The following is a 13835-nucleotide window of genomic DNA, read 5'->3' on the forward strand; positions in this document are numbered from 1 at the left end:
GCAGGGTCTTCACTGTTCATTACCCACACACAAACAGCACCTCAAGTAATGGGAGTGCTTGAGTAAGACTCAGAGCCACATAATGTGTTACTCGAATGTCTGGGTTACACAGGATTCCCTACTCCTTTCCTGTTCAACCCATGAAAACCAGACATTTCCAGTGAGAAAGCTCCTCTGAATCTGGGTTTTCTTGTAATGATTGTTGTGCTCAGGAGAAGCATGTGGCAGAAAAGGCACTGACAACTGCAGGAGCTAAACACAGCTCTCCAGTATAGACAGACTTGTTTGAAACCCTTCCCTCTTCAGTGTTTGAAACAAAATAAGCAATGTTTATCTGACTAATCCAATGTCCTTCAAATTCTAGTACATTTGGAAGGATTCAGTGTCACTGCATACAGTATTTGAGATTAGTAACAGAAATCAACTTTTATACATGCCCTGTAAAATTAACCTACCGGGTTTTTTCTCCCTTGAGAAGCCCATTTTCATCAGTCAATAACCATATGCCTTTTACTAGCTTTATATTAAAAGAACTTCAGTTGTCTGATGTGTGAACAGGCCAAAGTGCCCAACTCTCTCCTTTTTTCTAGAAATGTATGTGAGTGCTATTGCAATTCCTCTAATTTCAATAATCAAAAAAGACCCATTATTTTAACAGCTGTGGATGAATTCAGGAAGTTGCCACTGATGAGCTTTATGAGCATGTTTCTGCTTTCTAAAACAAGCTTCCACTTGTGCAGATGATGAAGTGGATTTATTCCAAAATGATCTCACATGGTAGAAAATTCTGCCAATATACGGATGTTGCAAACAAAAATGGTCCCAAGTTGGGAAATTTTACTTGAGTTAATTTACTACCAAAGTACACAAATCTTTTAACGATGATTGAGGTTCTGGGGAAAGAAGAAGAGTGTAAACCATTAGACAAATGTATTCAAGTACATTTTTTTCTCTCTCCTTTGCTCCTGAGTTCAGTTTCCCTTTTTTTCACTATGAGGTTAACTGTGTCTGTCAGAATTTGTCCAGGGAGCCAACAGGCAGCACAGGAAGTTGTGGGGCTGGGTGTGATGCTTTCTGCCACCCCAAATAATATGGTTTCAGCTGTTCAATCCCAATGCTTCCAGTTGTCCTGGGCTTTGGGATGCCAGTTGTCCTCCTGTCATTTATCCCTGCTCCAGTATGGGGTATGACCACTGACTGCAGTCCTTTCAGAGGCAAACTTGCTTCAGTGTGGTCTGTTCCTCACATATTCCTTGTGGAGCATTCCCATTTTAACAGCTGCAGACCACTCCTTAAATCTGGTATGTGAGGAGGTGTTGTACACTTCTTTCAGGAAGGTTATACTGTGCAATGATTTTTTCCACTGTTGCTCCATTCATATCTGGGCAAACTGGAACCTGTTTTGACTGGCACACAGTAATTCATGGACATCCACTTCCAAAGGGTTAGGAGTACTCTGTTATATCCATGCAAATGGACATTGTATTGTGCATATCCAAAGATCTGTCAGTATTGGGTACCTCACCAGACAGAGATAAATTGAGAGAATTGAAATGGAAGAATGGGAAAAAAAAAAAAAAAAGAGGAAAAAGAAGCTTCACTACTGTTAAGCCACTATTAACTTTCTGAAGAGCTGAGAAAAATACTGCCAGGAGGTATAAAACCCTGCTGGAGAGTCAGAAGACAGCAACACAGCATCAAGGAATGTGGGAACCTGACAATTCCCACACCAATTTGATGGCCAGCTGGACAACAGAATCTGTCCAGGAGTAGAGCCTTGTAGCATGTTATTCATATCTGTCTTGTCTTCAGTGGGCCTGAGTCCACCAGTAACTGCTGTTTGTTCAGGTGTGCCAACAGGTGAATAACCCCTGACCTGAGGTTTAGATAACCAAATAGACCATGAGAAACCCTGGACATGGCACAAGCAGCTCTGAACACTGCAAATAACAGAGTGAGAAGCTGAAAGTTGTTATGGACAGCACTGTGAGCCATGCCTGGACTTCCCAGATAGATAAGGAGGAGTTACACATAAACTTCACAGATAATTGGAGGAGAATAGTTGGGACTCTTTTGGGAGTGGCAACTTGCAAGGCCAGCAGCACCTCAGTAACTGTATCAATAACAGCACATAAAGCCAAGGTGACTTAGGAAATGGTAGAAGAAATATGTATGTGGGTACAGATGTAGAAAACCTGGGACTAACAGGGAAAAGGCAACTAGGGACAAGTTGTTTCTTTGGGATATGAAGGACAGAAAAAGGGAGGGGTCAGGGTAGATGGAAGAAGAATAAGCTTGGAAAAAAATCAAGAGAAGGTAGAATAAAAGAGACCAGTTGTACGCAGGCAAGCTGCTGGTCAGAATTTATCTGAATGAGCCTTGTGCCCCATAGCTGCAGGACATCCAGTCTTTTCATTAAACCTTATGTCCTGCTTGATCCTGGGAGAGGTGTGGGGCAGAGTGGGAGAAAGAGAGCACTGCAAGTCATAGGAGTTGTGTACACACACGTTTTCATCAGTGAACTTCAATCTTGATCTGCTGGAAAGGAAGAGGAGGATTAGGTTATCTGTGTTCATATTTATAGGAATGCTGCTTGTGTATATGTGGGTGACAAGCAGTGAAGACATCAATCTCTGTGTTGTCTGTGTGGCTGATGACATTGGTGCTGTGTTTGTACTTGCACCTTTGCAATGTGTACTCAGCTTGGGATTTGGCTGGACTTCCAAAAAGGATCAGCAGCAGCCACAGCTATCAATCCTAGATGGAAGACATTGCTTGGGTGCTAGACTCCACCAGATTTGTCTGTAGAAGGAGAAATCCCCCTCATCCCAGGATTCGGCTGTTTCTTAGCATTGTCTGTTCTCAAATTGTGTACATCCTGCTGGCAGGGTCTCAGTGCATGCTAAAAGACACCCAAATAGAAATGATCCCATGGGAGTCACAGAAAGAAAATCCACTTCACTTGACACTGTCCTTCAAAATCAATATGAACTTCAGGGAAAAAGAAATTAAGGATCTGAATTTGTGAGGTTAGAATCATGGACAGTAAAGCTGAAATTAAGGACTCAAACTGTCTTTCTGAGGTTAACAGAGGCTGGAGGAAATATTGCTGGTTCCAATATCAATGGGGGAACAGATCACCCAAAGTAAATTAGCAGAGCCAATATTTAAACTGATGAACTTTTTTCCTAGCTGAAATTGGGATAAAGTGTTGTTTTTGTTGATGTTTAAATTAATGGTTTGCATTAGTTCAGCTCCAGCCAGGACTGAAGACAGACGGTTCAATTCTAAGATTTCCATGGTGGATAACACGCCACAGTCAATAAGGTGACTCAACTCTCCATAACCATTAATGGACTTCAAGAAGCAACCCTGGGAAATGAACAGAAAACCTACTGATTTTCAGTAATGGATACTCATTTTGCTCATTTAGTGGTTTAGAGCTTCTTCAGCACCTCACTGAAGGCAAGGGGATTTTTTTCATTTGGATGAGCAGATTCTCAGGAATCAGCAAGGGAAAAACTCTTAATAATCAGCTTATCCTGGGCTACTTGGTTCATCCATCATTCCTGATAGAAGTAAACCCCTGGTTATTCTACCTGATAGGGAAGGGGTCACATTCGGACCCCAACTCATAAGAAAGGGCATTTGAGTGCTGGTATGGATATAGAAATTGCTGTAGGGGAAAGTCTATAAACCCCTATTGTGCAGTTCTTGGAACTAGACAAACACCTTTGATCAGACTGAAATTCCAAGAGAACAATTAATTACTAACAAAGTTTTTATCCAAAAATAGTTACTTATTAAGATAATGCTTAACATTCATCTTTAGTTTCAAATTGATTCATTAGTTAAATGAAAAATAACTTTTTTAAAACATTTAGAAATTGGATTAAAAACATAATGTCTGTAACAGTTTTAAATAATGAAATCTACTATCTTATGTGATATTTTAATGAAATAAATCATGCCATGGCTTCCACTTTCCCCAAAAGCTCACCATTGTGAATACTTGTTCTTGAATGCTTACCACATTAGCTGGATGCAGTGAAGACATATTCCACTAGGAATAACTGTTGATCATGTGGTGGCTGGGTGACACACTCTCAAGTTCCTTATTTTCATTTACATTCCACAAAAGCTTCCAAAGATAATTGACATCTGCGTTTCTTATGATCCGGGGTGGGCCATGATTTTCTAAAATGTATCCCCATGGGTAAACTGTGTCTCAGTGCTATCAGGCCCTGGAGGAATGTTGTGTAGCAGCTGCTTTTGAAAAAGCAGTCGTGTTTAGCTATATGAGGAGGCATTTTTTCTTAGCATTGCTAAAAGAGCAGTATCTCACTGAATTTAAGTGCGATTTTTCACTCATTAAATGCTGGTAAGTTTTTCAAAATCTTCCTCAAAATAAGATCCACTGTTTCTGAAAATTCTACTTTGAAAATTTTCTATGACACCTCCTGTGACAGACTTTTGGAGACAAAGAGCTGTTCAGTCAGCCTTAATATGTTTTGAATACAAACTACACCTATGTCAATTTTTAAAAAACTGTAAAGAGAGCTTAGCACAAAATCAAGATCTAAGGGTCTGAACAGAAATGAAATAAGCCGTAGTCATAGGATGGGTTATTCACACAAGTAGGAATTTACTTCATATTCAAATAGTTTTCTTCCCATAAAATTATTTCTTCTTATTAATAATGTGGCAGCTTCTACAAGCCTGATGACAAAGCAGGATTCAGTGGTGTTGGGCATCAAACAGAATAAAAGACTGTTACTGCCCCAAATACACTGTCAATTAACTAAAGAACAATATTTATAAAAGCAAGATCAGATCATATAAAGATTTTAATTTTCACTTACACCTACAGTCAGAACACAGCAGAAGAAATGTTTGGAAGATAAAAGCAAATCTGATAGTACCAGGTAGTGTTGTATAAATGTATGACTTGTCTAAACATGCTTCAGTGTTTTATTGCTTCATACAGCATGACTTTTTGTTTGTATCAGATTGAAGTTCGATGGTTTTCTCTTTCACTTTATCTTCATGTTCTTTTAAAATCCTGGGGCAAAGAAAGAATACTTCTAAGAAAAAAAATCAATACAACCCACAAGAGATTGAACAAAAAAAACATTTTCCCAAGAGTATAAAATTGTCCAGAGATTTAACAGATGACAAAATTTTGTGAACTAACAAACAAGCAAAAAAGTACAATTATGGTGGCCCCATCACACCACTGCTTTTGTACATTTTGTTAGAAAAAATTGGTTAGTGCTGATTGTTAACATTTATTGCATATTACACAGACTCAAAACAGTGACTTTCATTAATTACTTGTAAGGCCGGAACAAAACTAAACCTAATCTTGCTGCCTAGACAGCTATCAATTACCGACGCTTTCACAAAATGTCACTGATTTCAGCAACAATATTAGAGATTTGCCAACTCATTACCAGTGTCTTCACCTCTCTAAGTAGTTCAGAGGGTCCATATTTTCCTGAATCTTTACCTCTACCCTTTACATAACTTCAAAAAATCCACTTCTTCCTGTCTCCAGCCCCCAGGCAGACAGCAGAATTTGAGCTGTAATGAGCAGAGTGAAGAAGGAAGCATACCCAATGTCCTGCTGCAAGGAGTCAGCAGCATCCATTTTCAAGTATATTTCTCCAAACCTTCAGGAAATTCTTGCAAGAATTATCACAACAGCCAAGGCCCTCAGCTTTCCTAGCAACAATCCAGATGTTTCTGAATCTATGCAGAGTTTCACCAGCATAACTCTATGAACCTGAGCAAGTCTCAGTCAGAGCAACAGGGTCAGGCTACAGAGCAGTTTAAAAGCAACAAATATTTCACCACCCTGAGTTTCTATAACTAATAAATATAAAACTAATAATAATATTATCATATCATACTAATTAAACAAAGAAAATTCACAATGTCATCAGTTACAGGGCAGTCAGGCATATAAAAAACTCAGTGTTTTCTTCTTACCTAGCTAAGTGAAGCACAGAATTTTCCACATTGTACCCAGAATATGCACTGCATTCATAGAAAATTAAATTGTAATCCTACAATCAAAGAAAAAGACAATTCCAATTACTTTTGCACAATGTCTCACTCCAGCTGTAAAAGGAGCAACATAAATATACTGAAATATGAAAATAAAGAAGGAGAAATAGATTATTGTAGGATTTTAATTCTAGAGATAACAGTAAAGAGTAACAAAAGAAGTCCAAGTGTGCCTCACAAGTAACAACTATATGCTTCTCTTAGCAGATATTTTTTCTGTAGAATATCTTTTGATATAAGAGCTCAAATGAAACCAGATCTTGTAAGGTACTAAGTCTTGTGAACTTCCCTTGTGATGATCAAGCAATTCCCACATCACTGAGTGCTGGACAAAGCAGGTGAAAAGAATTCCAGTAACTCTTCTTTCATTTTTTTGCACTTGTGAATTTTTTCTGCACCTTCTTTCACAGTCAGCCTGCATCTTTCAGTTTTGTACTCCACTGGGAGATTTGTAATTAGGAATAGTGGGTAAATGATCAAGTCTTGGGAGAGATTCTCAGCCCTTCAGCTGAAGTCTTATAAATGCAAAAGCAAGAGATCATCTGCACAAGAGCCTGACCCGGCAGTTCTGATGGCAGAGAAGTTTGAAAGGAAATGACAGGTTATCCTCCAAAACTGGGATCTGTCTACTTTCACAACCTACTACAATGAAGGTCACCTATATTGCCTCTGTGGTATTACTACCTATCCTTTTACCCATCCAGATTTCAAATTTCTATACACTTTCCACTTGTCTCTGTATCTTATTGCTATTTATAGCAGTAGCTTAAAATTCAAGCAAGTAAGTCAGTACCTTAGAAAATTACAATCACATCTGCAGAGTTTCATTTGTTTGTTATTAACTCTGGTTACTGCACTTATACGTATTTAACCACCCTTCAGAAGACACTTATAATTCAGTTTTCAAAACTTTCCATTAAGAGGGCTAGGTATTTCTGTTTTGGTTTGATTTCCTTTTTCTCTATATACTATGCTTCCAGAATTGCACAACTTTTGGAAATTTTTGTCATCTTCATGGAATTTCAGAGACAAAAAGTGGGGAAAAGAATTCCATAAATACAGTAGTTTATTTTAGCAGCTCTAAAAAAAAGTGCTTTTAGAGTTATCCAGTGTCAGTTTTGTATATGTTGTCAATGGTTATATTGTTTGTTCCAATGAAAAACAGGACTGAACATCATGCAATAATTTCTTGATGACCAGATAAGCCCAGAAAAGCAGAGAAGGAAGAAATCAGGCAATGTTTGTGTTGAATAGACATTTTATCAAATTTTTTAAACATATATAACATTTGCAATAATGCAACCCTATGATTCTCTTGCTTTTCTTAGAAAAGTTTTAAGATAAAATTTGACCAGATCAAATTTCTTGCTAGCCATGCAAACAGAAGCCTGAAATAAAAATTACACTCTCTTTTTCTGCTCTGCTGATCAGAACTCTAATAGAAAACCTGTTGTGGTCAGTTTATAGGTATTTCATGTCAGTCAAACTGAGAGGGGTACTACTCCAACATCTTCCCCACATACAACAGAATGTCACTAGAGGAGAACTCTCAGTGAAAACTTCATTTATGCTGGCATAAATCTGAATGGATTTTTCAACAAATTGCTTGGATGGAAAGATAACAATTTAAACGCAATTGATAATGAGTGCTTAATTCTCTCAGTCTAGCAAAAAGGTTCTTTTCTCAAAGGGGAGATAGTCTGGAAATACCACATGCCATTTGCCTGATTCAAAGAGGAAATTTTAATTGATAGACTACACAAGGATCACAAACTAAGAACAGGCAGGACACATATAATTATTGAGCTAGGAAATGCCATCCATCTCCATCCAGGAATCAGCTATTGAACCTTGGAGACCACTGGCAATTACTTCATTTTAAAAACTTACCTACAAATCAGCAGACATCTAAAGAATAGGGAGGAAAATGAATTATTAACAGAGAGAGCTGGGCAATTTTCTGTCCTGTAAAGTAACATCACTCTGAGAATAGCTTCCTCATTAGCAGTATTTGTGTAAGAATGGCACTGACAGGTTGACAAAGTATGAATACACAGAAACAGTCCTCATTCCATGAAGCACATATACTCTGCAAAGCCAAGGCAGACAAGGCATTATTATCTTATTTTATAGCTGAAGAACAGTGATAGAGAAGGATTTATTGACCCATTTAAGATCACTCAGGAAGTACATGCAGGGCGAAAATAAAATCATGTGGATATAAGCATGCCTGAGCAGCACTTTTATCATAAGGCATTTTATTTAAATAATTGGCAGTGCTTACACTTCTGTACTCAAACAGAACCTTGGCTGTTCCTGGACACTCACAATATGATCTAAATACTCTCTCTTGTGTTCATACAAACTCTTGATCACTGTATCAAGCTAAGCTAAAGAGAAATTTGTTATATGGAGTGTTCCTTCTGGATCCTCTGCTAAAACAAGTCAAATGGACTTCCACAATCCCTGCGTTCATTCTATTCTTCCTTTTCACAGGGTATAACAAATGTACTGGAACTACAAGTCTTCTCAAATGACAACTCCCTTCAGGCTACCATTATTCCTTTTAAAAATGAATTGTGCTGCCCACCTTGCAGAGAAGTTATGTTCCTTTCTGACTATAGAAAAAACTGGGTAAAACCAACCCCATCCTGTGAGACACGGAAACGGTCCTTAAAACTGCTGGACTTCAGGGCCAACAGGCTAAACGGATTCCTTGCACAAGAAGAGCTTGTTTTCACCAAATATGGCTATACAAATTAGTATCAGCTCAGCATCTAGCCCTGTGTATTTGGGATCATTTCTGAGTAATTCATTGGATTATTCACAAAACAAGTAACTCAGCTGTATACACTAACATAGACAGTGGTATGTGGTTTCACAGGAATTACACGGCCATTTAGCAAGAATTAATATTTCATTAAAATTCATGGTTATTATTAGCTCAGCAAGCAAATTGTTATAATTTAATTATATCTATGCTACTTTTCAACTAATCTATTGCCATTAATCACTCCTTCTCTTAACTACCTCAGGCAGCACATTCAAACATTCAAGTGATTCATCCCGATCCATTCATTTGATTATAACCATCTTATTTGACAACTTTTTGTTTTACTTATGCAAAACATTTTATTTTCTTGCATGACATGTTAGAATTAACAGCCTGGTGGGCTGTGAGCTCTAGATACTAGAATGATTCATCTTTGTTTTACTAGTAGTTTTTTTAGAGCAAGATGACATGCAAGACACCTACTCTCTGTCCATTTAGCATTTATGTGTCACTTGTTTTTTCACAGAAGGATTCAGTGTTACACCCTGGACTCCCTCCTTCCCTCCAGAGTCACAAAGTTATTTGCATTTCCATGCACACAAGAAAACAGAGCTGATTTCCTAAAGGGAGAACCTTCGGGGGATGAAGTTCAAGGCTGATAATCCTCTCCGACAAAAACCAAATAATGGACACAAACCTGAATAGGGAGGTATAATTTCAAAAGGCTATGTGAATAATCAAAATAAGATAAAAAGAGATCTGGCCCCAATTCTTTCAGTTACAGAGAGGTGCCTAGCAGCACCTGGAAGAACAATACTTTTTTCCCGGAAGAACAATTCAGCTGCACTTCAAATTTTGAAAATACCCTTTTTATTACTGGCAGCAAATCTATTTTCAAGGCAAAAGAGGTAAATATATGAAATCCAGCACAGTGTTTAATTTAAGTGTATTCCTAACAGTTCGGTGAATATTTCAGCAGTATTTCAATTACTTACTTCTAAATAAATGAATACTCTGCAGGCATTAATGTTCAAACTATAAGCACTATAAAAAGAGATTCAAAAGAGAAATTGATGGGCATGGTACACAAGAATATAAACAAGTATCTGGTATTTGCAGTCTCTTGATTGCTTAAATTATGCCCATGGATCACCAGTGCTCTCAGACTGTTAACTCTACTTATTTTATCTCCTTGATGGAAAGTTACTAAAAGTAAACATGTTTTCTACTCCTACCACAGGAGTAACAGATGGTCTTCTTTGGTTTTACAGGAGGTAGGAGGGAGAAAAGGTCCCCAAATTATCTCTATGTTAAGAATCCTTTCACAGAGAAAAGGGAGTAAAAGAGAGAGAGAGAAGAAGCAGCAAGGAAAAGAAATAGATAAAAAGACAAAACAAAGAGAGAGGAGACACAATGGGAGTGAATTCTTAAATATTTTTCTTCTCCACTCACTTTTTGGTTTGGTTTAGGGTTTGTTACTTGATTGGTTTGGTTTTAGGGTGTTCTCTTTATCTCAGCAGCGTTGTAAGTACTATAATTATCAACACTTACATCACTGAAAGCTGAATTGAAGAGTGTGACGGGGTTCCTAATCCTTAAAGACAACTGTCTGACTAAGATTAATCTGTGTTTCTATGAATTTAGACACATTGAGACTCCATTTTAAAATCTTCACCTTCAAGCCTTGTAAGGAGTTCCCAAAGTACAGTACCTTTGCAAGATGGTCTCCCATTCCCATCGGGACCTCGCGCTCCTTTTCGTTATCGGTTTTGTTACCCAACAAAAGAACAGGCACATTCTCCCCAGTTGCCTCCTGCAGAATAAACAGCAAATATCAAATGAAGTACTGAATTCAAAAGATCACAGATGAAGAGGATAAAAGCTAACAAATGTCACACTCTAACAAGACATTTAAGACTTCACACAAACCAGGTATGTGCCACTTTGCTTACAAACATGTCAGGAATTGAAGCTGGATAAAAGACATGAAAAAGACATAATGCTAAGATTACACTGACTAGGGATTTTTTTAAATAACAGCACAGAAGCTCATTAGACTTTATATTAAAATGGAAGAGAGAAAACCACCATGCTACACAGGCTCAGATATTATGTGTTTACAGTCACTGCTTTTCTAATTACATGGCCAGGAAAAATAATGGCAACACCTGGGTACTATTATGCCAAATGAATTACACAAAATAGTGAAGAAATACACAGAATAGGCCCCTAAAAATACACAGAACAGACAGAAATCAAAATCCATTCTGAAAAGGGTTATAATTATCACAGTGAGTGCTTTCATTAGGTGGGCTGAATGCTACAGCAGTAAAGGGACTTGGCAGTATGTCCAATTTAGCAACAGTTCGCAGCAAACAAAAATTAGTTAGTAAAGAAGAGTGAACTATTAGAGCTTGGAAAAAAGTTTTGACCACTGTATTCCATTTTTCTGAATCAAAATCAGCAATGCTCCTCTAGCTTTTACCATACTGAATTAAAACACAACACTGAATTATTAAGATCATGTGATTAGCACGGGCCTGTTCTTCCCAAATGCATGCTAACAGTACTTCAGTAAGGCTACTCATATCTGGAATAACTATGAGTGTTTGGAGGCATTTAAATGACTGAGTCCTAATCTGAACTCCCAAAGCCACCTCTTGGCTATTCTGGAAAACAGTGTGTTATACTAAAGCACATGCCCAATAAAATCAGACTAAATGATCTTTGCAGATTGATTTGTCCCTTACTTTCCAGTGTGCAAACAGGAAGTCACGCTTCATTCTTGCCACAAGTCAGCCCTTTGTAGCAGCTGCCTCAGTTTTATTTTTACTCTTTTTTCTGGCCACAAGCAGATTCCATTGCTTATGCTCTTCATATGTTATAATTTTTAATTGACTGATGTCACTCAGTGGCATGGACTACAATTTTCTTTTCAAGTGGTTGAAAGGATGATCCCCAGGAAACAGAACTGTCTTTCACGAGGCTGTTTCACAGCACTACTGTGGATTACATAGCTCTAAGTTTATGGCTTATGTTCACAATATAGTCTATTTTCCACGAGCTACACACTTGGTTATCAAATGCTACTGATCATCAGTGATCACCAGATCACCATCACTGATCCAAAACACCTCTCAGTGCTAGCAGTTTGGGTCATCAGCTAAGCTCTCTTTGTGAGAAATCAGAGGACTCCATGCTGAGATTTTCCCACCACTCATTCAAAGTTGTTAAAACCCTGGAACTATGATTTTTTTTCTGTAGAAATAGAGATGAAAAACAACTTCACTGGCAACAGTGCAGACCAAACTCACAAGCAAAAATACAATTGTGACAACACAAGAATATGGTGCTCTCTGTTTTACCCTGCTAATAGCCCTTGTTCAGAAGAAAGTAGAAATTGACATGAGGGTTTGGATTTCAAGTTATGCCAAGTTACCTCAATGCTTATCAGCCACTGCTTGACAGATGTGAATGTGTCTTTTGCTGTTATATCATACATCACAATGACACCATCAGCTTTTCTGAAAAACTGCTTGGTAATGCTTCGGTACCTACAAGTAAGAATCTGGTTACACCTCTCTTCAACAGAAGCAACAATCTGACAAGTTAAAATTTATAGTAATTCTTCCATACAAAGGCAAATAAATTATTTGGGGGAAAAAAAAAAAAAAGAATGCTTTAAAAGAAAGTGTTTGGAAAAGCTCCCCCTGCCTTCTTGAACTGATTCTGGGTTAGGCTGGATAATTAGCTGCATATCTCACCTTCTCTCACCTCTTTCATTTTAAGCTTGGAGCAGAAATTTCCCCCTCACTAAGTGCTCTTCTAAAGCTAGCTAGGCCTTTTTCCAAAGCTTCATGTAGAAAACGCAGATTGTCATTATCATCCTTGCTTTTAGAAATAGTAATAGAAAATTACACAGTAGGTGAGGAGATGGGGAAGGAAATGACCACTGAAATCTTAGAAAAACCTGGAGTTCTACTACAATGGTATTGCTTTAATAAAAAAAAAAATAAACTCCTCTTTTTTATCCATTAAGGTATTTTCTGATATAGAAATAATTCTAGGTGCATTTTAAAATCAGTCTTCCTCTTAAAGAAACAGTGCAACATTAAACTTTTCAGAGTTTAATTAGTGCTGCAAGGGAATGAGCTAAACTGTGAATCCACTGATTCTATTAGGAATGCTCCTATATTTGTTCCTCCCCCAAGAAGCAGGATTAGGTCCACACTTAATGATCTTCAAACAGATGATTCAAGGAAGTGAGACCGTAAAATGCGTACAGGTTTTGACTGGCATGAAGTTAAATTTCATCATACTGTCTTCATTTCAAACAAGGAGTTTTGCCACCTCCATCCCTCCAATTCCCTCCTCCATCCCAGCAGACGGGGGAGTGAGGGAGCAGCTACACAGCTGGGCTGACAACCAGGGTTGAACCACAAGAGAACCTTCCTCACCGTTCCTGGCCAGCTGTGTCCCAGAGCTGCAGCGCTACCTGGGTGTGATCTACTGTGACAGTTCTCACGTTGTAATCCACACCTGCAACAGAAATGCAAGGTAAGCTGTCTCTTAACAAGCTGTTTGATCTTTGAAAATTGGATCCAGCAAATAGCAACAATTCCAGGACAGTAAAAAGATAGGCACTGCATTAAAAATTATGTCCAGAGTCTCCAGCTATCACAGAACAAGAGCTTTTATTTGCTTGAAGTCCTCCAGCAATAAAAGGGTATTACTGAACGGTACTACTGAAAATGGTACTACTGAATGGTAGTAGAGTAGTTCAGTTTTGTAAAATATGCTAGATAAGTCACTTCCCAAATCACAGAACATGAGTCAATGGGCCATCTGACAGTCCACAGCAGTCTAAGCCATTTAGCCTGGAATTCACGGTATGACATCAGTTGTGTGAAATGTGTTAGTTTAATCTGAGCTAACCACATGCAAGCCTTCCACAGTTAGTGGAAAAACACAGGCATGGCACAGGGAACAGTGG

At 38.1% G+C, this 13835-nt stretch overlaps 1 protein-coding gene across 1 annotated transcript in view; it reads right to left on the reverse strand.

Annotated features, from left to right (window-relative positions):
* Positions 1 to 4654: 4654 nt before the first annotated feature.
* Positions 4655 to 13835, reverse strand: part of CRACR2A (calcium release activated channel regulator 2A) — a 53152-nt gene continuing 43971 nt past the window's right edge. The window contains exons 14-18 of the mRNA XM_053936591.1: positions 13300 to 13381; positions 12282 to 12396; positions 10554 to 10655; positions 5992 to 6068; positions 4655 to 5062 (exon numbers count right to left, since the gene is read on the reverse strand). Of these exons, the coding sequence (XP_053792566.1) occupies positions 4972 to 5062; positions 5992 to 6068; positions 10554 to 10655; positions 12282 to 12396; positions 13300 to 13381 (467 nt within the window). The 3' untranslated portion in view covers positions 4655 to 4971. The remainder of the gene's footprint in view (positions 5063 to 5991; positions 6069 to 10553; positions 10656 to 12281; positions 12397 to 13299; positions 13382 to 13835) is intronic.

The sequence above is a fragment of the Vidua chalybeata genome, chromosome 2 (genome assembly GCF_026979565.1).
Source record: "Vidua chalybeata isolate OUT-0048 chromosome 2, bVidCha1 merged haplotype, whole genome shotgun sequence".
In the NCBI taxonomy this organism is placed as follows: domain Eukaryota; kingdom Metazoa; phylum Chordata; class Aves; order Passeriformes; family Viduidae; genus Vidua; species Vidua chalybeata.